Source organism: Panthera uncia (assembly GCF_023721935.1).
Source record: "Panthera uncia isolate 11264 chromosome A1 unlocalized genomic scaffold, Puncia_PCG_1.0 HiC_scaffold_16, whole genome shotgun sequence".
In the NCBI taxonomy this organism is placed as follows: domain Eukaryota; kingdom Metazoa; phylum Chordata; class Mammalia; order Carnivora; family Felidae; genus Panthera; species Panthera uncia.
Genome location: NW_026057576.1, coordinates 64,811,903 through 64,838,865, shown reverse-complemented (window position 1 = coordinate 64,838,865; position 26,963 = coordinate 64,811,903). Strand labels below are relative to the sequence as shown.

The 26,963-nt window shown below is 37.6% G+C and overlaps 1 protein-coding gene across 4 annotated transcripts in view; it reads left to right on the top strand.

Moving 5' to 3' along the window:
• UGGT2 (UDP-glucose glycoprotein glucosyltransferase 2) overlaps positions 1-26,963 on the top strand; it is a 192,566-nt gene that overhangs the window by 160,009 nt on the left and 5,594 nt on the right. For 2 of the 4 annotated variants that reach the window (XM_049647154.1, XM_049647157.1), the window contains 11 exons: positions 646-804; positions 1,157-1,242; positions 2,917-3,001; positions 8,584-8,669; positions 10,537-10,629; positions 11,667-11,751; positions 15,453-15,635; positions 17,275-17,435; positions 18,330-18,444; positions 19,697-19,813; positions 24,296-24,422. In XM_049647154.1, the coding sequence (XP_049503111.1) occupies positions 646-804; positions 1,157-1,242; positions 2,917-3,001; positions 8,584-8,669; positions 10,537-10,629; positions 11,667-11,751; positions 15,453-15,635; positions 17,275-17,435; positions 18,330-18,444; positions 19,697-19,813; positions 24,296-24,422 (1,297 nt within the window). Of the gene's footprint in view, positions 1-645; positions 805-1,156; positions 1,243-2,916; positions 3,002-8,583; positions 8,670-10,536; positions 10,630-11,666; positions 11,752-15,452; positions 15,636-17,274; positions 17,436-18,329; positions 18,445-19,696; positions 19,814-24,295; positions 24,423-26,963 lie in introns of those variants that run through there. The other 2 variants (XM_049647155.1, XM_049647156.1) reach the window with 2 other exon arrangements.

Below are 26,963 nucleotides of genomic sequence, written 5' to 3'. Positions count from 1 at the left end.
TAAAAAAAAAAAAAAAAAAAAAAGAAGAGATTTGTAGAGACAGGGATGTGTTCATAGAAAACTATTTAATGAAACAGCTGGTTAGATTTTCTTAGAAAAAAAATTACAGAAAAGAAAAAGAAATGTGTTATGTGTAATGAATGTTAAATCTGTAGGTAATTTCTGTTTTTTTCTCTTTTCCACATTTTTATATTTGCTCAATTTTTTGATGAGCATATTTTATTTTGAGTGCAAAACAATGAAATATTAACTTTTTATATTACAAGAAAGGTGATAAGTTGGCTTTCTTGCCAGATCTGGAGGAGCTCAAGGACAACAGCCAATGAAGCAGATTCCTTGAGTTTCCCATCTCACTCTCTCTTGAAGAGATCTTCAAATACTCCAACTTGATGTCATCTTTCCTTCCCGTGATATTGGTGCATATATCATGAGGTTGGAGTAGAGCTGATGTCATGGGAAAGGAGAAAAAAACTCATCATGAGTTTTGGTCTTGAAGAAATTGACTCAACCATTAAGTCACTAGTATGAAAGACTTGAAGTTGCCCCCACAATACATTGACTGATATTAATTACGTTTATTTATTACAAAATTTATATTATGAGAATTACTAAACACCAGAAACAATGACCTGTTTTCCCCCATAGATTGAGAGAACTGTCACCGCAGAATATGAGCTGGAATATCTACTACTTGAAGGACACTGCTTCGATACAATGACAGAACAACCTCCTCGGGGTCTGCAGTTTACACTAGGCACAAAAAGCAAACCTGTTTTGGTCGATACCATAGTGATGGCCAATCTCGTAAGTATTATAAGTACTTAATTGATTGTATGTAATTACATGTTTGGGGGAAATCCTCGATGTTTTCCTGATAACAAGATGAAATAGATTTTATCCTACTATTGCTGAAAAGCTCCCAGAAAACAAAATTGATCCTTAAATAAGGTAATTAAGTAAAACAAAAATGAAGGGAATCATACTTTCAGGATGTGTTATTCAGGCTATGGCAAAATCTCCTTTTTGTAATTCATTTATAGAATTCATCCACTCCAGTTTAGTAAACACTTTCCTGAATGATTCATGTATAATCTTTTTTGAACAATTGGAGGCTTTTAGTCCTATAACTGTGATCATATTTTTCTCATCCTAAAAGGGATATTTTCAATTAAAAGCAAATCCAGGTGCTTGGATACTGAAATTACGCCAAGGAAAATCTGAAGATATTTATCAAATAGTTGGGTGAGTTCTATAAACCACTTTAAAATTTTTGTGTAAATAAGGTTTTAATGTCTTGGATAAGAAGTGAGAGGGTGATTTATTTTTCCTCTACAAAAATTTAAAATATATTTATATTTAGGATTCCCAGGAAAATAAGTATGTGTCCATTTTTTTAAAAAAAAAAGTTATGCTTCTTGACATGTAGTGAATCCTTTCATTTTGCAGCAAATGGCTTTTACTGAGATACTGTGTTCTTCCACATCTCATTGAGAATGTAAATTATTTGAATGCTCCCCTTTTTCCCTGCATTAATTCTTTCCCAGTGAAGTCCATGGCCTCTGACTGCTTGCTTAGCTTGTTCCCTTCATTGAAGCTGCTGACTGTCCTTATGTATCCAGTGACTTTTAGTTGCCTAGCATCACTTAAAGATCGAATAGTGCAGTGGTGAACATCCAACTACCTGGGCTTTTTGGGTCTAGGATAATCATCGTATCCTCCTCAAAGGATGAGTGTAGGGATCAAATGAGATAACATCTCTAAAGTGCTTGCGATAATACCTGAAATAGAGTAAGAGTCTTCCTCGCTACTACCTCTACTATCTGGTTGGATGGAGGGAGTTTGCTCTAGATCTTGTGTGGGTCTAGCTGCAGTGTGTGCGACCTGGCTCTACCTGCTCTTGAGGGACAGTGGATTCAGTGGCTAAAGTTGCTGATGTCTATGAGCAACATTTATGACTGGAAACTCTTGAAAATTTTAAGAAATTTGACATTACTAGCACAAAAATTGGAACCCTTTCTTTTTCCTGGGGGTAACTGTTGGGGATGGCTGTGCCTTCTACTTTGGTTTAGCCACCTCAGCTGGGGAATTGGGAGAAAAAGGGAGTCAGAGGCATGTGTCAACATACTCCTGTAACCATTCAGATTTCCATTTCAGGAAAATGTTCAGGTGTGTGTTCTAAACCTGACTAAACTCAAAGTATCTACTAATTTGACATCTGGTTGCCTTCCCTCACTGACGAAATTCAGCTTTGTTGCTTTATTGTAAATGTTTTTCACAGCATTTTTCTGTACATAGAATGATTACCAAAAAATTATTGGTCAGAGCTATCATACTTGATTTGTTCATGCAGTTTCAAAAATTGGACAATGAAATACATTATAATATAAAACACATTCAGGTCATGCAGATGAGCATAATAGACACATCTTCAGTTTTATGGGTTTAATACTTCGAATTTTGCTATTTGAAAATAGCTGGTGGATATTGAAAAGTTGTTGGTGTAGAATTCCTTCGATTATGATATATGACAACTTATTTTAAAGTCTCAAAAACACTTCCTATTTTAATTATCATTGCAATATACCAAAAACACCTGAAAGGTTTGACTTCAGCAGTAATCTTGGTATACTATGGCAAAGATCAGCGATAATTTGAGCTTGCTCAGTGATTAGGCAATATGGAATTTAGTGAGTTACTTTTGGACAGTTTTAATTTGTATCAAGTTAAAATTGGATAATTTTGAAAATTGTGTATTATAGCATATCTTAATTGACTATAGAAACAGCAAATATACATACACAGTGATGTTATACTTGTGTTCATTGCAAAATGAATTTATTCTGTTATTTATACCATCATAATTACATGTCTCTTCTTGAGTTGATTATAGACATTTACAGGTTTTTCTGCTTTTAGGCATGAAGGAACTGACTCTCAACCAGACCTGGGAGATGTCATTGTTGTGATAAACAGCTTCAAGAGCAAAATACTGGAAGTGCAAGTGTGTGGGGCAGAAGCTCTTCATGGGTTTTGTTCTTAGACTAAGAATTCTCTTTTTTGTCCTTAATTGATTATTTGCAAACTAATTTTATAATTTTACTACCTAAAGTGTCATACTGGAACTGTGGCATGAAAGGCAGAAGAGAGTTAAGTTCATGAAAGAAAGGCAGAGAACTTGAAGGTAGAAGAAAAGGAAAGACTTTTTCTAAGTTAGGATGGGTCTGTCATATCTGTTGTATCCATAGCCAGATAGTGTTATAAATTAGGCTCTAGAGTTGAGATCAAGAGCACAGATTGAAAAGTTAGCCCTGAAAGAAAAAGTGATGTTTCTTTCATTTATTAAAAAAAAAAAAAAAAAAAGATAGAAAAATAGTTTTTAATGATGGCAAATTTATTTCTTTGGACCAACTTACCTACTTAAAAGTAGTAAAGATGTCGGATAAGTGTTTTTGAAACATCTTAAAAGCAATGAGGAACTGACAGTACCAAAATAATAAGAAAAACAAGGAAATACAAAACCAAAATTATAGGGAAAATAAGAGCCTAGTGAAGTAAGCACAGAAGCTTCTCTTGTCCTGAGAACAGTTGTCCATCCTGGTACTCCTGAACTACCATTTTGATTTAATTTGCAGGGTGATGGGGACAGAAAGTAAAATCCTGGACCCGTATAAAGTGGGTAATCTGTTAGAAGACCCTCTCTACAATAAGCTGGCTATAGCTTCAGGGTAAGGATGAACCCTAGTAAATTATTCCACACAGTCTTTTAACCCAAATTTGTATCAGGCAAGTGGTCCAGGGAACCCTGAGCCTTGGATTTGCACTAAACTAGTTCCAGATTAATGAGGTTTTACAGACATTTGGAAGAAACACGTATATATCCCTAGAATAAGATTACTATCTCCAAATACACAGAGAAAACCAACAGAAACAAACAACAGAAAGCAGGCACATAAACACTTCCTGTATTAGAATTATTGACACAGACTCTGAAACAACTGTGCTTACAGAGTTTAAAGAAATGAGAGACAAACTTGAAAACAGTTGCAGGGACCAAAAAACTATTAAAAAGTGTATATCTGATTTTTTTTTTAAGTAGAACTTTTAAAACTGAGTGATACAATAACCAAAATTAAGAATTCGGTGGATAACTTTTACATGTCTAAAGAGAGAATTAGTGAGCTGAAAGGCCAGAAAATATTCCAAATGTAACAGAGACATTAAAAAAAAAAGACATTTAAAAAACTGTATAGTACAGCAGAGAGCATAAAAGACATAGAGAATAGAGTGAGAAATTTGAGACCAGGATTGCAGTGAACCTGGCTCTGCCATTCACTAGCTGTGTGACCTTGGACAGATTGCTTAGCCTCTTTGTTTCATTTTCCTCATCTATAAATTGGGGGTAATAATACCTTACATGTTTGTTATAAGGATAAGATAGTTCAGTTTGTAAAGTGCTTTATGAGTATTGAATAATTAACATCATTTTAAATGGAGTTCCAGACAATGATGAAAGAATAAGGTAAGTGTAACATTGTGTCAACTATACTCACATTAAAAAAGGAAAAAAGTATAATATTTGAAGCATTAATGGCTGAGAATTTTCATGAACTGATGGCTGTTACCAATTTGCATATTCAGAAAGTCCAGTGATTACCAAGCAAGACAATTTACACCTATGATAAAACTGCAGAAAACAGGGGCGCCTGGGTGGCTCAGTCGGTTAAGCGGCCGACTTCGGCTCAGGTCATGATCTCGCGGTCCGTGAGTTCGAGCCCCGCATCGGGCTCTGTGCTGACAGCTCAGAGCCTGGAGCCTGTTTCGGATTCTGTGTCTCCCTCTCTCTCTGCCCCTCCCCTGTTCATGCTCTGTCTCTCTCTGTCTCAAAAATAAATAAACGTTAAAAAAAAAAAAAATTTAAAAAAAAACTGCAGAAAACAAAGAGAAATCTTGAGAGAAACCAGAGGAAAAAGGAAAAATTACCTTCAAAGAGCTATAGATAGTCTGACCGTTGATTTCTCAGCAGTAAAAATGAAAGCCAAAAGATGCTGGAATGATACTTAAAAGCACTCAGTGAAAAAAAGAATGCCAAGCTAGAATAATTTACCCTAAAAATATCTTTCAAGAGGAAACATAAAACAAGGTATTTTTGGACAAATGGAAAAAACTGAATTTGCCACCAGCACTCTCACACTAAAGAAAGTTCTAAAAGAGGTACTTCAGGCAGAAAAAAAAAAAAATACCTCTAGTGGGACATTTGAGTTTTAAAAGATTAAAGAGAGAAGAAAATGGTAAATTATGTGGATAATTCTATGAACAGTGAATATATAAAACAAAAGTAATGTCTTAGAAGGATTTTTTTAAATATACAGAATTTAAAAATAACAATCGCATTTAAGCCATAAGATAAATAGGGTTGTTTTCAATAACATGTAAAATTCTTATACTGATCAGAGCAAGGGTAATGATTACTTTTAGACTTTCAGGCAAATATGAGTTTAATTTCTAAGATAACCACTAAAAGAATAGAAACAAGGCATAATGTCATAATAGAAAGGAAAAATGGAATGAAATAATATAAACAGACTAAGAAAGGAGAATAAATAAAGCAGAATATATGGGATATGGAGGAGGAACAAAATAATAAGTTAGAATTTAACCCAATTACATTAAATGTAAATAGACTAAATGTTTTAATTAAAAGACAAAGGTTGTGATATTGGATTTTTTAAAATTATAACTACATGTCATTTGTGGAAAGTACACCTCATACCTAAGAATACAACTTTAGGATGAAGATGAAAATAAAATACAAGAGTGGCAAAAGTATTCTAGGCCAATACTAAGCTAAAGAAAATTGGCATAGCTATACTAATACCAGAGATATAGGACAACAAGACAAATAACCTTACTAAGATAAAGTCATTTTACATATATAAGGCAGGAATAGAATTAGAAAGAGAAATTTATAGTTCTCTATCATGCTGGGATTATTTTTAATGCCCATCTCTCAGTACCTGATACAATAAACTGACCAAAATATCAAGAGATAGAGATTTGAACAGATTATAAATTTTGACCTAAACACATATAGAACACAACACCCAGTAACACCAAGTGAATAATCTTTCAAATACACATAAAATGTTATAAAAATTAACTTTGCATTTAGTTGAAAAGCAAGTTTCAACAAATTTCAGAAGAATGAAATTGTACAGGGTGTATCCTCCATCTACAGCGCAGTAGAGCAGAAATTAATTTCCAAAGATAACTAGAAAATACAATGTGGTTGTAATTTCTAAGATCCAATAACAGCAGGCTACCAAACCTCACACCTTACCTATTGCCTAGATTCTAAACTACTGTATCACCATATTTTACCTTGCATCCCATATCATAACCTATTCCTTATCACCTCTGCTTTTTATCCTGTGATCAGTTATACATGTTGCTCACATTCATCTTTGATTCTCTTCCTCCTGTACTGACCTTGATTTTCTTTCTCAATAGTAACACAGTCTCTTCTTGAATACATTTCTTTCTGGTCATTTCAGAAGAAAAACCCCACAAAACCCAGACCAGCTACTTAAGATACTAACTCAACCAAGCCCTATAGGACCAGCATTCCAGGAAGTTTTATCCTAGCCCTGCAAACAAGAAAGAAATACCATTTCTACCAGGCTGGGGGACGAGAGGACAGTTCCATCTTTGAGCTATTTTGACCATTGAAAGGCCGCTTAGGTTTTCTTGAGCTGAATTTTTGCACTCTGCCTATCAGTTCTAATTTGACTTCTTGGTCTATAGTACAGAGCAGGTTGAACTCTTTCACCATAGCCATCATATCTTTGAGGTAATAATCATGCCCTACCTGAATCAGACCACCCACCTCGGTCCTTCTGTTGTTTTTTTAATAACACCGTTTTATCTCCTCACCATCCATCTCAGAATTATATCAAAAGACAGAAAAGGGAGAGCAGAAAAGATAAACAATGTTAAGGATCAGCCCATGAATTCCACAGCCCATGAATAGGAATTCCATAGAGAAAGAATAGACAATGGAGGAGGGGGACAATCCACTGGCTTGCTTGCTCCGTGGAGCACGCAACTCCTGATCTAGGGGTTGTAAGTTTCAGCCCCATGTTGGATGTAGAGATTCCTTAAAAATCTTTAAAAAAAAAAAAAAAAAAAAAGAGGGAGGGTATTTCACAGAGAAGGAGAGGGAATAATGTTCATAAGGGTCCATAAATTACCATGAGTGAAAGATGGCCCACATGAGACCCTAATAACTATCAGGGAGAAAAGGCAGGTCAGAGTCATAGAATGACACTAACCCTAGCGTCAGACTTTTGATTTTCAAAATGAATGTTACCAGACAGCAAAACAAAGCCTTTAGTATTTTGAGGAAAATTATTTTGAAGCTAGGATTCTTTAACCAAATTCTTAAAGTTATTTTCTGAAGAGTGAAGGTTTAGAAAAATTTTTCACACCCCTTGAAGATGTTTGCCAGTCCAATGAAGATGAAGACCAAGAAAGAGGAAGATAGGTACATCAAGAAATGGTGAAATTAATCTGAAAAACAATGCAAAGAAATCCTTGAAAGAAATAGGCAGTTAATTACTGAGCTCTGGGAAAAAACATTTCCAAGAAGACAGGAATTCCAGGCAATGAACATGAATAATAAACTGGGAAATATTAGGTATGTGGTAAGGAAGAAACATATCTCACTACAAGGAAAAATAAACGCAATAAAATTCCAAGAAAAAATGTTTCTGTGTTGGTGGGATGTAAGAAAACAGAATCCATTTGAAATATCCAGAGTCTCCCATGAGTGGCATGATGGTCAGGTTACTATAACTGCACTGAGGAAATACAGCTGTAGTGGCCTTGCAGACTCTGCAGTGAATAATAATTACATCTTCACAATAAGCACTATTTGCTGATCTTCAAGTTGTAAAATAAACGTAGCAAAATGCAGTAGATACAATTATGTTTACCAGCGTAAATGTAGGTAGTACCTATCCTTATATGATGCTAAAGTAAAAGTTCAGTTAATGTAAGGTGGGAGGCGGAGGGAAAAGGTAGAAATACCATTAGTATTCTTATCTTACATGCGAGAGAAACCTGAAATTGTTGGAACAAAAAATAGACATTTAAGTATTATTTGAAGCTACAAAGATACTCAGTAGAAGAACTAATGGTAATGATACTACTCCCAAAACTTCCAGACAAAGAGAGGCAGACCAATAGAAGGGAGCTGCTTGTCTGTCATCCCAAAGAATGAAAAATACCTAAACCCTGTGGTTGCAGATATGCTGGTAGATAAAGCCTGAAGTTGAAAAATCAGTAAATACAAGTATAAGCACATTATTTAACAGAATGGAGGTAACCACCAAAAGAGCTAACGATGAGATTGAACTGATAATTGAAACCAGATTGTGTCTGTAATGTACTAAGATCTTCCCTGGCTCCGTCACTGCAACTGTCTTAGATTTACAGGGGTCACCTTGCACTTTCTAACTTTCTAAGCACGTTGCATAATACTTAAAGCTGCACAATTCTAAGATTTTTCTTTACCGTGCTATCTAGGTGCAAAAAAAGCCAGACAAAATTAAGGAAGATCTCCTAACCGATAAAGATGAGAAGAAAAAAGGAATGTGGGATTCTATTAAAAGGTAATTACCAGTGAATATTTTAACATATAATGATAGATCCATCAGGAGTCTAGTATGTGGAAGGCCTGCAGATGGTAAACATCTAAGTAAAACAGATCCTCTCTTCATGTGGGGTGAGATTGATACACAAGTGTTGATAAAACGGGATAGGAAACGAGCTATAAGACAGCTGAAAATCAAGTGCCCTGCGAACCACAGGAGAAGACGACTTTATCTAGTTAGGAGGAACCTCAGGAAATACTTCTTGGCTAAGATGTGCTCTAAAAGATGGACAAGACTTCAGAAGTTGGAGATAGAGAGAAGGTACCTGGTTATATGAAGTCAAAGAGATTAAACAAAATAGCCCAGCTTAGCTAGAACACTGGGGCATTGAATATAATAGGGAATCTATAAATTAGGTCAAGGCCTAATCAAACAGGAATCGATGTTAATAATATTAATAAATATTAATCAAAACAGGAATATATTGGCTCACATGTAGAGAGTCCAGGAGTAGAGCTGGCTTTGGGCATTCGGGTGACGTGGCCTAGGAACTCTTTTTCCATGTCTTAGTTCTATTCTCTATGCCTCCCTCATTTTCAGAGAAACTTTTACAAGGAAAAGTTTGCCATCTTTCCATATAGTGCCAGCAAAAGTTCCAGGGCTGACTCATTAGTCCAGTTGTTAGCCATTTGTCCCAAACTGAACTGGTTCCTGTGACTCTAACCACACTTGGGTCGTATGCCCACCTCTAGAATGAGTGGGCAGGCCTGTCGTAGACTCACAGAATGCAACTGGAGGAGGAATGCTTCCCCCAGAAAAATACCAGGCGATTGTTACTAGAAACGTAAAGGACATTAGATGGGCAAAAACAAAGGCGTCTGCTGTAGATCCACATTGTAGAGAACTTTGAAAGCCAGTTTTAGAGATCTGAGCTTCATTTGATTTATGAGAGAGAACCACTGAGAGATTATTATCTCCCAGAGATAATTTCTATCAGTTGTCTATTTCTGTATTTCTGACTTTGAGCCAGCCAGATTCAGCAACCTAAGTGGATTGTGTTACGCCAATCAGGGGCACTCCTATCATTGCGATCTTGCCCAGTTTAGGCCTCTTTTTCTGTAGTTGGTGCCTTGTTTGATAAGAATGGTGTTCTTGTCCCTTTATGTGCATTGAACTATTACTGATTGAGAAGGTCTCAGACCCCCTCATTTTGAGATCATCTGGAGAGTAGGTATATTTGACGGGATAATGAAGCAGAATGTGAGCTTTTTAAAGAGTATCTCTCCATAATCTTCCATTAAAACCAGAAAGTGGAGACAAGAATGAATATAGGTAATTGTTAAACAATAGCATGGCACTTGCTGTACGGAAAGGGTACCAAAAACAAATACTGCTGTGTAGGAAGGGAGAAAAGACATGTTCAGGAGGGAAGCTCCTTCAGCTTACAGAAGTATTGTGTATATTATCATGCTGTCACTTTTTTATCCGAATTTTAACCCTAACTTGGAGTATCAACTGTATTTTTCTTATTTGAGAGATTATAATAAGATTTGAAAAATACTCTGTCATAACAGTTCCTATTTGGCAAAATACATCTGTGGTGATTGTAAGTTATTTTTTTCCAAATTTTAGTCGTTCTAAATATCTGTGCCTATAAAAATGAAAATTTTAATTAAATAAATTTTTACACCTGAAGAAAACAGAAATTATAATTATGAATACTCCAAATAAAAAGATTCAGTAATTTTGTGTATGAGATGGAGCTTATTTTGAGAGGCTTTCCTACTTTTATTGCATATTAAATTTAGTATGCATATTAAATTAGGTATGTAAAGTGTGCAAATGCAGATTAAGAACTTGTCAATCACTACTTTTTTATTCCAAGTTTCACAAGAAGTTTGCATAAAGAAAAAGATGAAGCAGACGTTCTAAACATTTTTTCAGTTGCTTCTGGCCATTTATATGAACGCTTTTTAAGGTAGGTATATTTTTTATCAAATGCTTTGAAAAGTGGTTCAAAAAGAATTTCAAAAGTTCAGAAGAATAAAAGAATTACAGTGAAAAGAATCCCACCTGTTTCCTTATTACCCAGTTTCCTTCCAACAGGAAACCGATATTATTTTTGTAACTTGCCAAGGATGTATGTAGATAAGCATATATATCTTCTTCATTTTTTAACTTCTTTTTACTTAAGCAGTAACAAAGTATATGTTGTTCTGCACCTTGCTTTTTTCTTTTTTTAACCTAAGATTATGAGAGAAGTATATCTTTAAAATGTAGTCGAATTTCATGAGTTTAATTGATTTGGAATATCAGTGTTCTTTAAGGCTAGGAAAGGAACATATTTTAAGACAAAATAATATGTGAGAAAAAATATATATAGTAAATTTCCCTTTTATTTTATAAGAAGGAGGAGGGGGAATAAGAGGAGAACTAAATTCCGAACCTTAGGGCTGTTGTTTTTAACTTTTCATATAGAAGGATATCAGAGAATTCCTCAAAAATATTTGAAGATGTGATATTCAAGTATATGTCTATATGTGGTATATTAGATACATCTGTCTCTTTTCCAGTCAGAGGTCTGGCGTAGCAAAACAAGTGACCTATCCCATGAATTTACTAGTATACATCATTCAGTTCTTCCAGTTCTGTATACTTGACGTTAATGACAAAGTAATAGAGTGGAGATTAGAATGTAATCAACTAAACAAGAGTATTTCAGAGTCAAGTGGAACAAACAAAAAGCAATCAATTTATTCTGTATAGTGTGTGTGCATATATATATATATATATATATATATATATATATATACACATCTCCTTACACATTACATACTTGATAAGTAACCATAATTTGTGAAGGTGCTTCAGTCTATTTCCCCATAATTCATAGTGAAAAATTAATGCCTTTAAGTAATTATTGCATGTATATATATAATAATTAAAAAGCCTTAGGAAAAGCAGGATGAACTCCTATTAATATTAACTTACTGGGTTAAATGTTCCTTTATACAGAATTATGATGCTTTCTGTTTTACGTAACACCAAAACACCTGTGAAATTCTGGTTTCTAAAAAATTATCTCTCACCAACATTTAAAGTAAGTACATTAACCTTTTTATTATAGAGCGGTTCAATGTTTAAAAGTAAATTCTTTATGTCATTGTAAGTTCACGACATTTTCAGAATGAGCCTTTTGAAATTACTGTTTCTAATTTTAAAGTTTTGGTATTCATTGTTTTATCTGGCTTAAGAAAAATGTTACACTGTTTTTATTCAGAGAAGTGTTTAGGAGGACAGAAGGAGATGGTTTATTTTTAAGTAAACTCAAAATCAGAAGGATTAGTGGTTTTTCATGATAATATAATTAAACTTGGCAGTGAAAGATATGTACAGATTGTCAATAAAAAGAATTAGATTCTGTCATAATTTTACAAAGATAGACTAGAACAGTAGTATCCAGAGAACATGAAAACTGTACCATAGGAAGTAGTTCGATAGTCCCAGGAATAATAAGGCTCTTTGATCTTTCTGCAGCACGGTGACTGCTGTGGTAGTGGTTTGGGGACTATATTCAGAAGTCTGAGGCATTTTATATCCTGAGAAGTTTTCAGGGGGCCAACAGTTGCTCCCCTGTACTCAGCCTCACACTCTTGCTACAAAGTATACCCTGTTTCCCCCTATTCTCACTGCGGACTAATCAGATTTCATGCAAGTTAGGGTCTCATTCAGTAGCAGTTCAAAGGAGTTCTCTTTTTCTAAACCAAAGCCAGCGGTAAAAGCAGAAATAAAAATAGCCAGCCATGTTGTTATTCCTTAATATTGCCAGGCACATTGCTGAGTGATTTACCTACATTATTTGTTCTTCATAAAGTTCTATTCACAGAAAACCAAGACTCAGAAATTACATAACCAGCCTGCACAATGGGGAGGTATCCAAGTTCACCTTAGGTTCAGTGATTAACTAGAAGGACTCACAGAAATAAGGAACACCATTATCGGGGTGCCTGGCCCGCTTGGTCGGTTAAGCTGCCAGCTTCAGCTCAGGTCATGATCTCATGGTTCGTGGGTTTGAGCCCCGTGTCAGGCTCTGCACTGACAGTGTGGAGCTTGCTTAGGATTCTCTCTCTCTCCTTCTGTCTCTGCCCTTCCCCCACTTTTGCGCACTCTCTGTCTCTCAGGATAAATGAATAAATTAAAAAAAAGAAAGAAAAGAGGGTCACCTGGGTGGCTCAGTCAGTTGAACATCCAACTTCGGCTCAGGTCATGATCTCATGGTTCATGGGTTCAAGCCCCACATTGGGCTCTGTGCTGACAGCTGAGAGCCTGGAGCCTGCTTCTGATTCTGTGTCTCCTTCCCTCTCTCTCTCTCTCTGCCCATCCCCAACTTGCTCTCTCTCAAAAATAAACGTTAAAAAAAAGAAAGAAACACCATTATGCTCACAGTTACAGTTTACAGCAAAGCAGTACAGGTTAAAACAAGCAAGACAAAGAGACGTGTAGGGCAGACCAGACCCAGAGCTTCCAGTTGTCCTCTCCCAGTGGGTTTGGCAGCAGCGCTTATTTCTCCCAGCAAAAACGTGACAATACACATGGAGTATTGCCAACCAGGGAAGCTCACTCAGACTGTGGTGTCCACAGTTTTTATTGGGGGTTGGCCACATAGACCCACTTGACTGCCACAGTGTTACCTTTGCCTCCAGCCCCTGGAGAGGTTCAGCTGATACGTTGTGGCTCACAGTCCCAGCGGTAAGTTGCATTGTTGGCATAGGCTATTTGGTGTTGACTGAGGCAGGACAGTAGAAGGCATAGAGGTTACCTACCGGGAGCCTGGGACAAAGGGTCTAACCTTTCTCTGAGCAAGCTTTGTCCTTTAAAGCAGAGTCCTGAGATCAAACAGCTAATTCAGCAGATAGCTGAGATCTGATCCCAGGCATGCTGCCCTCACAGCCTGGTGCTTAACCCTCACGTAACAGCATCTTCGCAACCACCAAGAGTGCCGCCTCCTGTGTGCATTTAGCAGTAGATAAAACCGAAAAAGAACCCATTCATATAAACAACAAGTCCTACTAGTTTGTCAGCAAGTTTTTGATGTTATCCTACTAGGCAAATACTGCATAAGGGGATTGGTTAATTTTACATAAACTGAGATAATACAAGTGTAAGATTCTCTCAGCAGGAAATATACCATTCAGTAGAAATATAGTGCTGTGTCTGCATAAAGGTCTTGTTCTCCCACATGGCCAAAAGTAATACCATATCTGAAATAATATTTTCCTTCTTTTTGGAATTTTGTTCCTTTCCCTTAAAATGTTTCTTTTTGAAGCTTTTCGTGTACAATGTGTACAAATCGTAAGTGTGCAGCTTTGATGAATTTTTACAAAGATAAAACACCTGTGTAACCAGCAATTAGATATAGAAATAGAAATTACTAGTACCCTAGATCCTTTCCTTCCAATTTTCAAAATGTACCTCCTCTCTTCCTTCAAACATTTAATGAATTCTGCCTGCGTAGGGAATAGTCCTTTCCTGACCACACAGTCTGAAGTTACAGTCCCTTCTGATTTTTCACTCTGCTTCCCTTCCTTTTTTATTTTTTCCTAGCTCTGTCTTCTATAGATAACTTACTGATTTCATTTAATCCACCCACCACCTCTAAAATGTAAGCATCATGAGGGCCACAATTTGTATCTGTTTTGTTCACATCTGTATCCCTAGGACCTAAAATAGTGCCTGGCACATAGGGCATGCTCAGTAAGGGTGGAGCCCAGTGCAGGGCTGGAGCTCATGATCCTGAGATCGAGAGTCCAACATTTAACTGACTGAGCCACCCAGGCACCCCTCAGTGAAAATTTTAATACATATTTGCTGAATTAGAAAATTTTTCTAATTTTTCCTAATACATATTTTTAAATTTTGAAATCAAAACAGTGATTCTCAACAACTGGTCTAGCCATAATTACAGCATTATAATTCATAAATAAAAACCAATGCTTATGCTAAGGAACATAATTTAAATCTACGTTGTTCTTACAAAAGCAAGGAGAAAATTTAAGTATGTAACCAGCAGCTAGCTACAAATGAGAACTGAGCAGGAAAAAGCAAATTCTCTGTGTGCTAACCTGTCTTTCCCCACCCCTTTACCATTCTCCCTCTCACGTGGGGCTCTTGAACCAAACTTAACCAACAGTGTATTTCATTAACTGCTCTGGTTTAAACAGAATAAGATACTTTAAGTCTCTAAGACTCTGAATCAAATATCAGATATTCACACCCACAATGACTACCCTGCGTTTTTAATCCTTGAATTAGATAGTCATAAATCTCAGACATGAAACTCATGGGGAGAACCTAATTCATCAATTTACAACTCATTTTGTGGTTTTTTGCACCCCTCTTCATGTTGTAGCTGTCTGACCAGCCAGTATGTTGACATAAACATAAACTGTTCGCTGTGTCAATGTTCCAAGATCCAAATGCTTTTCCTTTATAGTCAGGCTTTCTCAAGTCAAACAGTAGTGATAAAAACTAGGGGAACATTGATCTTAGTTGATAAGCTTGCTAGTTAATATGGTGTACCTATTTTTTAATGTCATTAGATCATATAGTTTTATGTATACTTCTATTTTGATATTTGTCAGCATTTTCCTATTCCTCATTAATAGGTATAAGTTATAGAAGTAGTTTACACTTTTTTACCAATTAGTTTGTAATAATTTATGGTAAACTCTTTCAAATGTTAAATTGTTCTCTAAACATATGAACATATTCTTTGATTCGTGTGTGTGTGCGCATTTTTAGGAGGTGATTCCTCACATGGCTGAGGAATATGGGTTCCAGTACGAGCTAGTGCAGTATCAGTGGCCCCGCTGGCTTCACCAGCAGACGGAAAAACAGAGGATTATTTGGGGTTACAAAATTCTTTTCCTCGATGTCCTTTTTCCCCTAGCGGTGGACAAAATCATTTTTGTTGATGCTGACCAGGTAATAAGATTAACTGTTGCTTTCAGTAATACTTAAACTGTGTTTGCACTTCTGAGTACAGGGACTCAATTCATGTTGCTGGTGCTCGTTATTGTCTTTGTTGCCCTGCTGCATAAATGTGGAAGACGTGAATGTGATATGTAAGGAAAGTATCTTCAAAAAAAAAAACGGTCAGAATTCCAGGGGAAAATCCAGTGTATCACAAGCAGTACCATTTATTATTTGGACATTGCAGTTTTCTCTCTGAAGTGGTAGTTTTTTGGTTTTGGTAATTAAAAATAAGTACTGAAATTAGTCATGATAAAAGTAGTTGTGTGAGTTCCTATGAATGTATGAGCTGTTTGCTTAAAAGGAGCTATACTTCTTGCTGAAAAAGTTGGCGATTACAGACAGCTCTCCTCTCTTGCTTGTACCTCCCACAGCATTCTTGGGCCTTTAGCCAACAGCCAAAACCTCATCATCCTTACACTTAAGGGGGGAAAATGTCCCAAATTTATCCCCCAAAAACCCATTCTTTCAAAACTTACATATCCAAAAATTACGACTTTTCCCCTTCCCTCCTTGCATTGCATGCCTTTGTAATCACTAGTGGGAAAGAATATTTGCAAAATACACAGAATCTTTAAGAAGAACAGTAAATAATAATGTTATATAAAATAAGTACACAAGTTAGTATTTATATTTAGGACAAAAGTGTATTTTCAAATCCTCTATTAGAGTTTACTTGTGTTGTTAACTCTATTGTTGTTTTTGTGTTAGTTTCCAAGTTGACAAATATGAATCATTATCCTTAAAAATGAAGAAAACAGGAAAATGTGGATAACGAACTAAGCATTTCAAAACATATTGTCTAACATAAAACATATTTCTCCTACCTTCCCCCAGCTTACACAGTGACATTTTCCAGCAGGCTAGAGTCTATTAAAAACTGGAACACGCTAATGTTATTTCATTAAAGCCATTGAGGATAATTAAGAGGTTTTTCTTCATCATTCAGACTAATATTGGCCAATATAAAATACTGGAGATTTATCATAAAAATGATTTTGAATTATTAATCCATACCTTGATAAACTAAGAGCGATGAACTTGTGAAATATTTAATTTCTTCCCAAAAAGCATATTGTTTAAGAAATCTTGATTAAGATGACATGACAGACTATTCTTATTAATAAGACCACTGTCCTATAGACTGGGCATATGCATTTTAGGTTTCTCTTCATCTGTACGAACAAGAGAAAAGGGAACTTCATAAACTCCCTACTGCTTGAAAGAGCTGTGAGCGGGGAGCCTGGGTGGCTCAGTCAGTTAAGCGTCCAACTTCAGCTTGGGTCATGATCTCATGGTTCGTGAGTTCGAGCCCTGTGTTGGGACTCTGTGCTGACAGCTCAGACCTGGAGCCTGCTTCAGATTCTGTATCTCCCTTGTTCTCTGCCTCTCCCCCCTCACACTCTGTCTGTCTCTCAAAATAATGAACGTTGAAAAACAATTTTTAAAAAAGAAAGAGCTGTGAGGAAAACACAGTTCTGTTTCTACAGTCAGGTGACAATTTGAGATTCACGTTAAAAAGGCTTATTATAATAGCATAATGTTACATTATTGTATAGGCTTCATCAGAGAAACTGTTTTAATTATTTAGATTGTAAGACATGACCTAAAAGAACTCCGAGATTTTGATCTGGATGGAGCGCCCTACGGGTATACCCCATTTTGTGATAGCCGCACTGAAATGGATGGGTATCGTTTCTGGAAAAAGGGATACTGGGCATCACATCTTTTAAGAAGGAAATACCATATCAGGTAAGAAAATCCATACTCTTACTTTTTAGTAACCAAATAACTTACTGGATCTCAATACTCTGTTTTCTTAGAAATCAGACAATTATGACAACCAATTGGTGTTTGCTATGTGCTAATCGCTCTTACAAGACTTTACATATATATATTTTTTAAACATAGATTCATCTCTTTTTAATATTTATTTATTTGTTTGTTTGTTTATTTAGTTTGGGAGAGAGGAGCAGCACAAGCAGGGGAGGGGCAAGTGGAAGAGGGAGAGAGAGAATCCTAAGCAAGCTCTGTGCCATCAGTGCAGAGCCCAGCGCGGGGCTCAATCCCACGAACTGTGAGATCGTGACTGGAGTTGAAATCAAGAGTCAGACACTTAACCAACTGAGCCACCCAGGCACCCCAAGACTTTACCTGTATCAACTCATAAAATTTCTGTGACAACCTTTTGAGATACTGTTATCAGCCCCATGTAATAGATGTTTCAGAGGGATGAAGCACTCATGTAACTTGCCCAGGCTTATGCTGTTAGTGCGTAACTGAGCCAGGCGTTAAACCAAGTAATAGAACTCAGGGGAGAGGCTCCTGACCACAACAGAAGACTTAAACTGGTTTGTCATATAACAAAATGAACATGCTGTCTTCAAATATGTTGTTTTGTAGAGCCATGAGTTCCATGGTATCTTGGAAAAACCTGTGGTGACTCTAAGAGGATATGGATCCTAACAGTATTATAACAAACTTCAAACCCTTGGAAACAGTTTTAGAATTGGGCGAAAATTTAGGAAAGGACTTGTTATTAGACCCAGGGATATCTGAAGTCAATCCCATTACTGTAAATAGTCACTGGGGGAAAGTAAAAATACGTGAACAACATGAGCCACCAAAGACTGTTCACCTTTGCAGTGCCTTGTATGTAGTGGATCTCAAGCAGTTCAGGAGAATTGCAGCCGGTGACAGGCTCCGGGGCCAGTACCAAGCTCTCAGTCAAGATCCAAACAGTCTGTCAAACCTAGATCAGGTAAGTAGAACGTTCTTAGACTCATTTGCAGTGCATAGATCCAGACTGCTCCAATTCCCTGCTTGTAAACTTTAAAACCTTATATTTTCAGCCTCTCCCTCCCTTTCCATTTTGGAAAACAGTTTGGGGTTTTCTTAAAATTTAAACTTAAACCTACCATATGACCAGTTATTCTCTTTGAAGGGAAATGAAAGCATATGTCTACACAAATACTTGTGCATGAATAGTAGCAGCTTTGTTTGTCAAATCCAAATCCCACAACAATCTTGTATTCATTATCTGTTGCTACCTAATGACTTACCTGAAAACCTAGCCACTTACAGTAACTGTGGGTCAGGAATCTGGGTCTGACATTGCTGGGCATTCTGCTGCAGTCTCTCACAACGCTGAAGTCTTTGTGGACCCAGGGGTTGCCATCTAATCTGAAGACTTGACTGGGTCGGTCACTCACATGATTGTGGGCATGATTCAGGGCTTTGTCACCTGTGAGGCTCATTTGCCATTTAAACTTCCTTTAACGCAGGTGCCAGCAGTCTTTACTTAGAAAGCCCCGAGCATGCAGAAATGTGAGAATTCTCCTGGAGCATTGTTTCCTAACAGGGACACGAAAGGTCACCTCCAAATCTGGAGAGCACAGCGATGGCAGCCATAAACAGCAAGAGCAGGCACGGTGTGGGTGATCGGTCGCCTTGTTTCAGGTCAGGCAGAGGCATTGAGGCTATCCGCTTGGGGCAGTGAAGAGCGGTGGGTTTCTGGGCTTCCCGCTCCATTCCTGACACGAGGGGTGAAGTCCAGCGCAGCTGTGGGCATAGTTCTAGGGCATGGATTCATCATGACACAAGATGGTTGAGTCAGATTAAATGTTTACTAGCTTAAAAATAGATATTTTAGGGGCACCTGGGTGGCTCAGTTGGTTCAGCATCTGACTTTGGCTCCAGTCATGATCTCACGGTGTGAGTTCGAGCCCCATGTCGGGCTCTGTGCTGACAGCTCAGAGCCTGGAGCCTGCTTCAGACTCTGTGTCTCCCTCTCACCCTCGCGCTCTCTCTCTCTCTCTCTCTCTCTGCCCCTCCCCCTCATGTGCGTGCACACTCTCTCTCTCAAAAATAAGCGTTAAAATTTTTTTCAAATAGATATTTTAGATCTGCATATGATTCTTCGGACCCGTTTTTAATTTAATTGGCCTCATCAACCTCATTCCCTCTGACTCTAATTTCTATACCTCTGTGTTTAAATCATTTTTCTTCTATAGGATCTTCCCAATAATATGATTTACCAAGTGGCCATTAAGTCTCTTCCTCAAGACTGGCTGTGGTGTGAAACCTGGTGTGACGATGAATCCAAACAGAGAGCCAAAACAATCGATCTGGTGAGTGCGTGTGTGTTGTCATTTGTGTATAAGCAGATGTGAAAATGTTCGAATAGAAGTATCTTCTCTTTTACAAATGGAATGGCACACATGTGGCACACTGCTGCTTAGTCTATTTGCTCTATTTACTTAAGTTGGCCAAGTACAGGGCTGTCTCTGGGGGACCCCAAGGTCACCCCCAAGTTTGCTGAATCACAAGAGGACTCAGAGGACTCAGAATATCATCATACTCATGGCTATGCTTTATTCCAGTGGGTACAGGGCAAAAGGGAAAGGATGTATGGGGCAAAGTCCAGAGAAGACCAGATGCCAGCTTCCAAGAGCCCTCTCCCCATGCAGCCTCACAGGGCAAGCTTAATCCCTGAAGCTATAAGGAATTTCACAGCACATGTGAAGTGTTGTCTACCAGGGAAGCTGATTAGGAACCCAGTACCCAGGATTCTTATTGAGGGCTGGTCCCATAAGCACGCCCCTGCCTGTCACATACCAGGCACTTCACACTTTAAAAGCTTATAATTCGCAACATCCAGAAGGAAAGCACATGTTTGGTATAAACTATGTGGTTGGCACAGGTTAGGCATGGTGAGCCATTCTCATCAGGAATGGTGGGAACACTCCTGAAACCCAAGTTCCCAGATGCCAGCCGAAGCCCCTCCTTGCAAGCAGGCCTTTCCAAGGATAGCGATCTCAGGCTTGCTGGGTTCCTCTTTAATGCACAGCGGCATCTGAGAGAAAGACCATGAGCTGCTGAAATGTTCCTGGATTAACTATCATCTTAATACACAATCAGTTTGGTTCTCCTGCCAATGTTTTTCCCAAATGTGTCTACTTGAATTATCCTATACATGTCTGGGGTTTTTTTCCTTCCTTTTGAGAAAAATTTTTAACTTTTAGTTTTAAACAGTTTATGCTCTATTTCTCCTAGACATGAAATATTTCAAGCTAATGTATTGTCTAGCTATCTTGAACTTACATTCCAGTACTATAGTGTCTTTAATAGTTATATCGTCATTCTTTTTCTGACCATATTGTTTTTATGTGCTAATTTGAGTTTAAAATAATTATTTGTAAGATCTTCCGTTAAAAAATAAACTATCCAAATATTAGCATTCATGCAGTTTTGAACATAAGAAGACAGGACAATAAAATCTAGGGACATTTTTCTAGGTACGTGTAGAAATGTATAGGAAAGTGGTAGCACGCCAACTTGTCAGATTGCCGTCAAAGGTGATAGAAAGCAGAATCGAGGTGGCATTGTTAAGAAGAAAGCAAGGGAATTTTCTAAAGAGAGACCAAGAACCTTACTGAACATAACTCATAAGATGTTAAGGTTGTGCTGTGACATATAAGGTTGTGACTCATACATTAGTGACATACGGTCTCCTTGGGATCTCTAACACTTAGGTTAACATGAGCTAACTATAACAAACCCCAGATTTCAGTGGTGTCACACTCACCTAAGTCCAGATCTAAGTGGGTGTTGTCAGTGAGTAGCTTCCCTGTCCATCATGGGACCAGCCTCCATCCATCTTGTGGCTCCTTCATCCTCTGAGGTGCTGTCATCATCTGTAGCCATCAGAAGCTGATCTGTCCAGTATGGCAGCCACTTGCCACACGTGGCCATTGAGCTAAAATATTGCTGATCTGGGGCGCCTGGGTGGCTCAGTCGGTTAAGTGTCCGACTTCGGCTCAGTTCATGATCTCATGGTTCACGAGTTCAAGCCCCGCGTCGGGCTCTGTGCTGACAGCTCGGAGCCTGGAGCCTGCTTCTGATTCTGTGTCTCCCTCTCTCTCTGACCCTCCCCCCATTCATGCTCTGTCTCTCTCTGTCTCAAAAATAAATAAACATTAGAAAAAAAATTTTTTTTAAATATGGCTGACCTGAATTGAGATGTGCTGTAAAGTATAAAATACACACTAGATTTTGAAGACTCAGCACAATAAAAAGAATATAAAAATATAAATAGTATTTATATTTATTACATATTGACTGATAGTGTTTTTGATATATTTGTATGTTTATTTCAACTGTTCCGTTTATACTTTTATATGTGGCTACGAGAAAATTTAAAATTCCATCATATTTCTGTTGGGTAGTGTTGATCTGGAGGGGAGAAAAAGAGTATGAGGAATGCTTCCTGACTCCTAAAGGCTGCGGCCCCTTGGTGGATTCGTTGTGGGACCACATTTAGATGTAAGGGCAACTAAGAAATGTCATTCCCAGATGGGCAGCTGCTACTTAGTGATAGGTCTACATAGAAAAAAGATGGCATAAATTTTCGTGGACAGGTAGCCATCCCTCCCACAGAAACACTTAAAAATGAGAGAACATGCTAATTTGGGCCAACTTCTTTGGGAAAAAAGTTAAGGGAATGCAGACAAACCCCAAGGAAATGGCCCAATGAAGAGGAAAAAGCATGATTAATGGTATCAAAGGTGAGGATGAGAGCATTTATGAATATCATGGTACCATCTCGGCTCTGTTTCAGTCAACCTGGGCATTATTGACATTTGAGACCATATAATTCATAATTGTGGGGGGCTGTCCTGGGCCCTGGAGCATGTTTAGCAGCATCTCTGGCTTTACCCACTAGATGGCAGTAGTGCCCCACCACCCCCCAGTCATGACACCCAAAAATGTGTCCAGACCTTGCCAAAGCTCCCCTGGGGGGCATGATAACCCATGTAAGCACCACCAATATAGATTGGGGGGGGGGGGAGGATTGTAAGACAGAAAACTAAGGGAAACACAGTATTTTAACAGTTTCTGACAGGATTAAAATGGAAATAGTTCCATTATCTTTACTTTATAGAACATAATGCCTGTAAGGTTAATTTCTGCAGAGAAAATCTCCTTTTCCCACTTCAGGAATATAATACTATAGGAAAAAATACACAATGGAATGAAGTGAAAATATTTGATGAGGAAGGGATTAAGACAACAGGCTCGGGGCGCCTGGGTGGCTCAGTCGGTTGAGCGTCCGACTTTGGCTCAGGTCATGATCTCGCAGTTTGTGAGTTTGAGCCCCGCATCGGGCTCTGTGCTGACAGCTGGGAGCCTGGAGCCTGCTTCAGATTCTGTGTCTCCCTCTCTCTCTGCCCCTCCCCTGCTAATGCTCTGTCTCTCCCTCTCTCTCAAAAATAAATAAACATAAAAAAAAAAAAAAAAAGACAATAGGCTCATGGCTCGTACATAACCAGTAGCTCTCCCATAAGGAATTAGGGAGAAAGCAAGTTGTGGCAACTACAAGATGTCGCATGAAAGTGAGCTCAAGATGTGTTCTCTATTAATGTCTTGTAAAGAGCAAATGGGATGCTTCTGGAACTTTGTGACATTTGTCCTCCTCCATAGTCCTTCATGTCTTGGTCGATGGCATCTCCATTCTTCATGTTGCTCAAGCCCCACACTCTGGGGTCATCTTTGACCTCTCTCCTCACACCTCACATCCAGCACATTAGCATCTTGTCGGCTGTACCGTCACATACATCCAGAATCAGATCCTTCTCCTGTTCACTTTGCCTTTTGACCTCTTAATTTCCCAAGAAACCCCATAATAGGACCAACTGCTCGCTGAGTCGTTTACATCGGTCAGATATCAGTGGAAGCATAGAGATTATCTTATTTCAGCTTCCTCCCTTGTGATGAAGCTAAGATCTTCCCCCCACACACACACAGTTAACTGAAATGTATGGGTCTTACTACCAGTAAGCAAAGAGTTGGAACCATGAGGACTGAGGATCTATACCCATCGTTATTCCACTGTATCTGTCAGGTAGACTAGGTAATATGTTTAGACATGAGATTTATAAACTCCTGTGAATTTCACCCTATCAGTATTTTGACACGAGTTCCAGTTAACTGATTTTTAATATCGCCACAGTTGCTAATTAGAACAGAAGCATATGAAGGGGAGGGAATGCTTTTGCTAAACAAACTCGAGGAATTTCTAAAGGCTAACAACATTTGTCTGTGGAAAACACAAGTATATAAACCAGATTTTAGTCCAAAGAAAGATAAAAGAATACTTATTAATATAGTCTGCTATGTTCTTTTACAAAATAATCATGTAATTAGATCTTTTGCCAAAACATTTTGGAGAAGTGTTTGACAGACTCCTTGTTAACCATAAGAATGTTTTTAAACAATTTTTGTTTAAATTTCTGATTGAGGTATTTGCATTAAATACTTACTGCTTACATAAACTGTTATTTGTCATTTCGCTTGATCCTTTCCCTGTTAAACTAAGTACTTTTATTTGTTAGTGCTTTAAATATTTAGTACTTAGGGCTCTGCTTTTTATAAAATTCATTTTGTATGCTGTAGTGACATAGTAATGTTCTCAAGTATTTCCTTTTTTCCTGGACAATGATCTGTTCATCCTCTATCCCTCCCCCCCGCCCGCCCTTCCTTCCTTAAACGAAGCATAATTAACATACAAGGAAAGTCATTTTTCATTAACCAAATTTTATTTAAACTTTTAGTGCAATAATCCCAAAACAAAAGAACCTAAGCTAAAAGCTGCTGCCAGGATTGTCCCAGAATGGGTGGAGTATGACACTGAGATACGACAACTGTTAGAGCACCTAGAAAACAAGAAGAAAAATGCAAGTAAGTCAATATTCTATGGTGGTGTCTGAATCATGTGTTGCCTGAAGTGAAATTAAAATAGATTACAAACTCATTTCTTGGTGACTTTAGTAAATGATCAGGTCAGAATTTCTTTCAGAAAATTTGTGATATTATTAAGAACTTCATTTTATGTGGACTTAAACTCACAAATTTAAAACATGGATAGAGAATCTATTCCCCATGGATGTAACTTCAGTTCATATCACCACATAAATGGGTGCCAAAGCATTAGCCTTCTGACACAAGAGGTAGAAAATAAAAGTAGAAAATATGCTTGTCTTTAGGATTACACCAAATGTCCCAAATATGAAAATCCAAGCCCTAAAGTTTAGTGAAAGACTTATATGGAACCTAGAAATATTACCTCCTATCTCTCGAATTAATCCCATGTGGAATATGGATTTCCCATGTGTTCCTGGTTCTAGTAACCTCCTCAGGGCTGGAGGGTGACTTGGACTAGATGTGCTTCCATTTGTAAGATTAAAATGTGGTTACCTAGGCGTTTCATCACTCTACATAAACCTTCAACAAGTAAGTGTTGAATATTCTGTTAAAGCTGCTGTAAACTTCTTGATTGCCTCCTAATTCTCTTTCCTCATTAGTGCCTAGTTCTCTCAATTTTTCTTTACTCTTTTTTAAAAATAGCACTGAGCTCCAGTGTTAGAGACTTTCAAACAGGTTGTATTAATCCTCAACAATAATTCTTCCCAGTGGTTCAGAATAATATTCTTATTTCCCTCAGCTTTATTTTTTTTAGAAGCTGAAATGTTAAATATAAACATACAAATGTTACACATAAGGGCGCCTGGGTGGCTCAGTTGGTTGAGTGTCTGACTCTTGATTTCAGGTCATGATCTCACAGTTTGTGGGTTGAAGCCCTGCACCAGTCTCAGTGCTGGCAGTGTGGAGCCTGCTTGGGATTCATATTCATTCATTCTCTCTCTCTCTCTCTCTCTCTCTCTCTCTCTCTCTCTCTCTCTCCCCCCCCCCCCCCCGCCCTTCCCCCACTCATTCACTTGAGCAAGCACATGCATGTGCACCCTTGCACTCTTTCTCAAAATAAATAAACTTAAAAAAATATTATATATAAACTTTCTCACATAAGCATGAAATTGTGTTTCATCTTTTTGTATTCTTTAACAAAACCAATGCAGTTATTTTCTGAGAGGTTGAGTATTTAAAACACATCCATGTTTTGTTAATGAATTTATTTTTCTACTGTTTATTTATTTTGAGAGAGAAAGTGCATAGGGGAGGGGCCGAGAGAGAGGAGAGAGAGAGAGAGAGAGAGAGAATCCCAAGCCCAATGTGGGACCCCATCTCACACAACGTGAGCTCATGACCTGAGCTGAAATCAAGAGTCGGATGCTTAACCGACTGAGCCACCCAGGTGCCCCTATTTTTAATTAATTTAAATAATTTGAAGACACCATTTCAATTCAGAAGAAGATTCTGTAAGTGGTGTGATACAACTGTTTTAAAAGGGAGTTGAAGAAGACAGAAAACAGGGGAGAAAGGGGGTGGGGAAAGGAAGACAGAAAGGAAATTTTACACAATTGCCTCAAAATTTTTTAATGCACAGAACATACGGATGAAATGTTTCTCTTCCCAAATTGGAGAGAGTTAAAGGATTAATAATAGCCAGAGTTAGTGAGGTTACTGACAAGTGAGCACTCATATGCTCGTACATACAGCAGCTGTATAAATTAAGGAAATTTTACAATGTGTATAAAAACTAAAATATGTGTGTCAGGTTTACATTTAAAAAGAGAAGTGAGGGGCATCTGGGTGGCTCAGTCGGTTAAGCATCTGACTCCTGATTTCGGCTCAGGTCATGATCTCACAGTTTGTGAGTTTGAGCCCCGCATTGGGCTGTGCTGACGGTGTGGAGCCTGCTTGGGATTCTCTCTCTCCCTCTCTCTCTGCCCCTCCTCTACTCATGTGTGCACACGCATTCTCTCTTTCAAATAAATAAATAAATAAATAAATAAGAGAAATATGTACACATGTTATGCCATTGTTTTTAATAGTGAGATAGAAATAATTGATAAATAATTGATCCATTAATAGAAGATTGATTATATAAATGTCAATACATACAAAGAAATATTGTAGTCTTTCAAGAGAATTGAGATAAATGTATTTTGTGGATAGCATATTTTAAGTTAAAAATATAGTCATATTTGTAATTGGCCCCATCTTAAATAAAAATGGCATGTTTGTGTACATACCTATGAATGTGTAAAAATAAGTTTTACAAAAGATTTTTGGATTTTTTACTTAATTTTGAATTACAAATGTAAGTCTGTTATAAACATGAAAACAACATGGAAGTACTATATATAGAAAGAATAAAATTGGAAGACCTCTTTTACTCAAACACAAGCAATCATTTTTAAGGCTATAGTAGGCCTTGTTTTATAACTTTTGCATTTCTCTTATTATAAGCTGTATTAGTTTTCTGGGGGTGCTCTAACACAGTACCACAAAGTAGCTGACTCAAACGGAAGAAATTTTTTG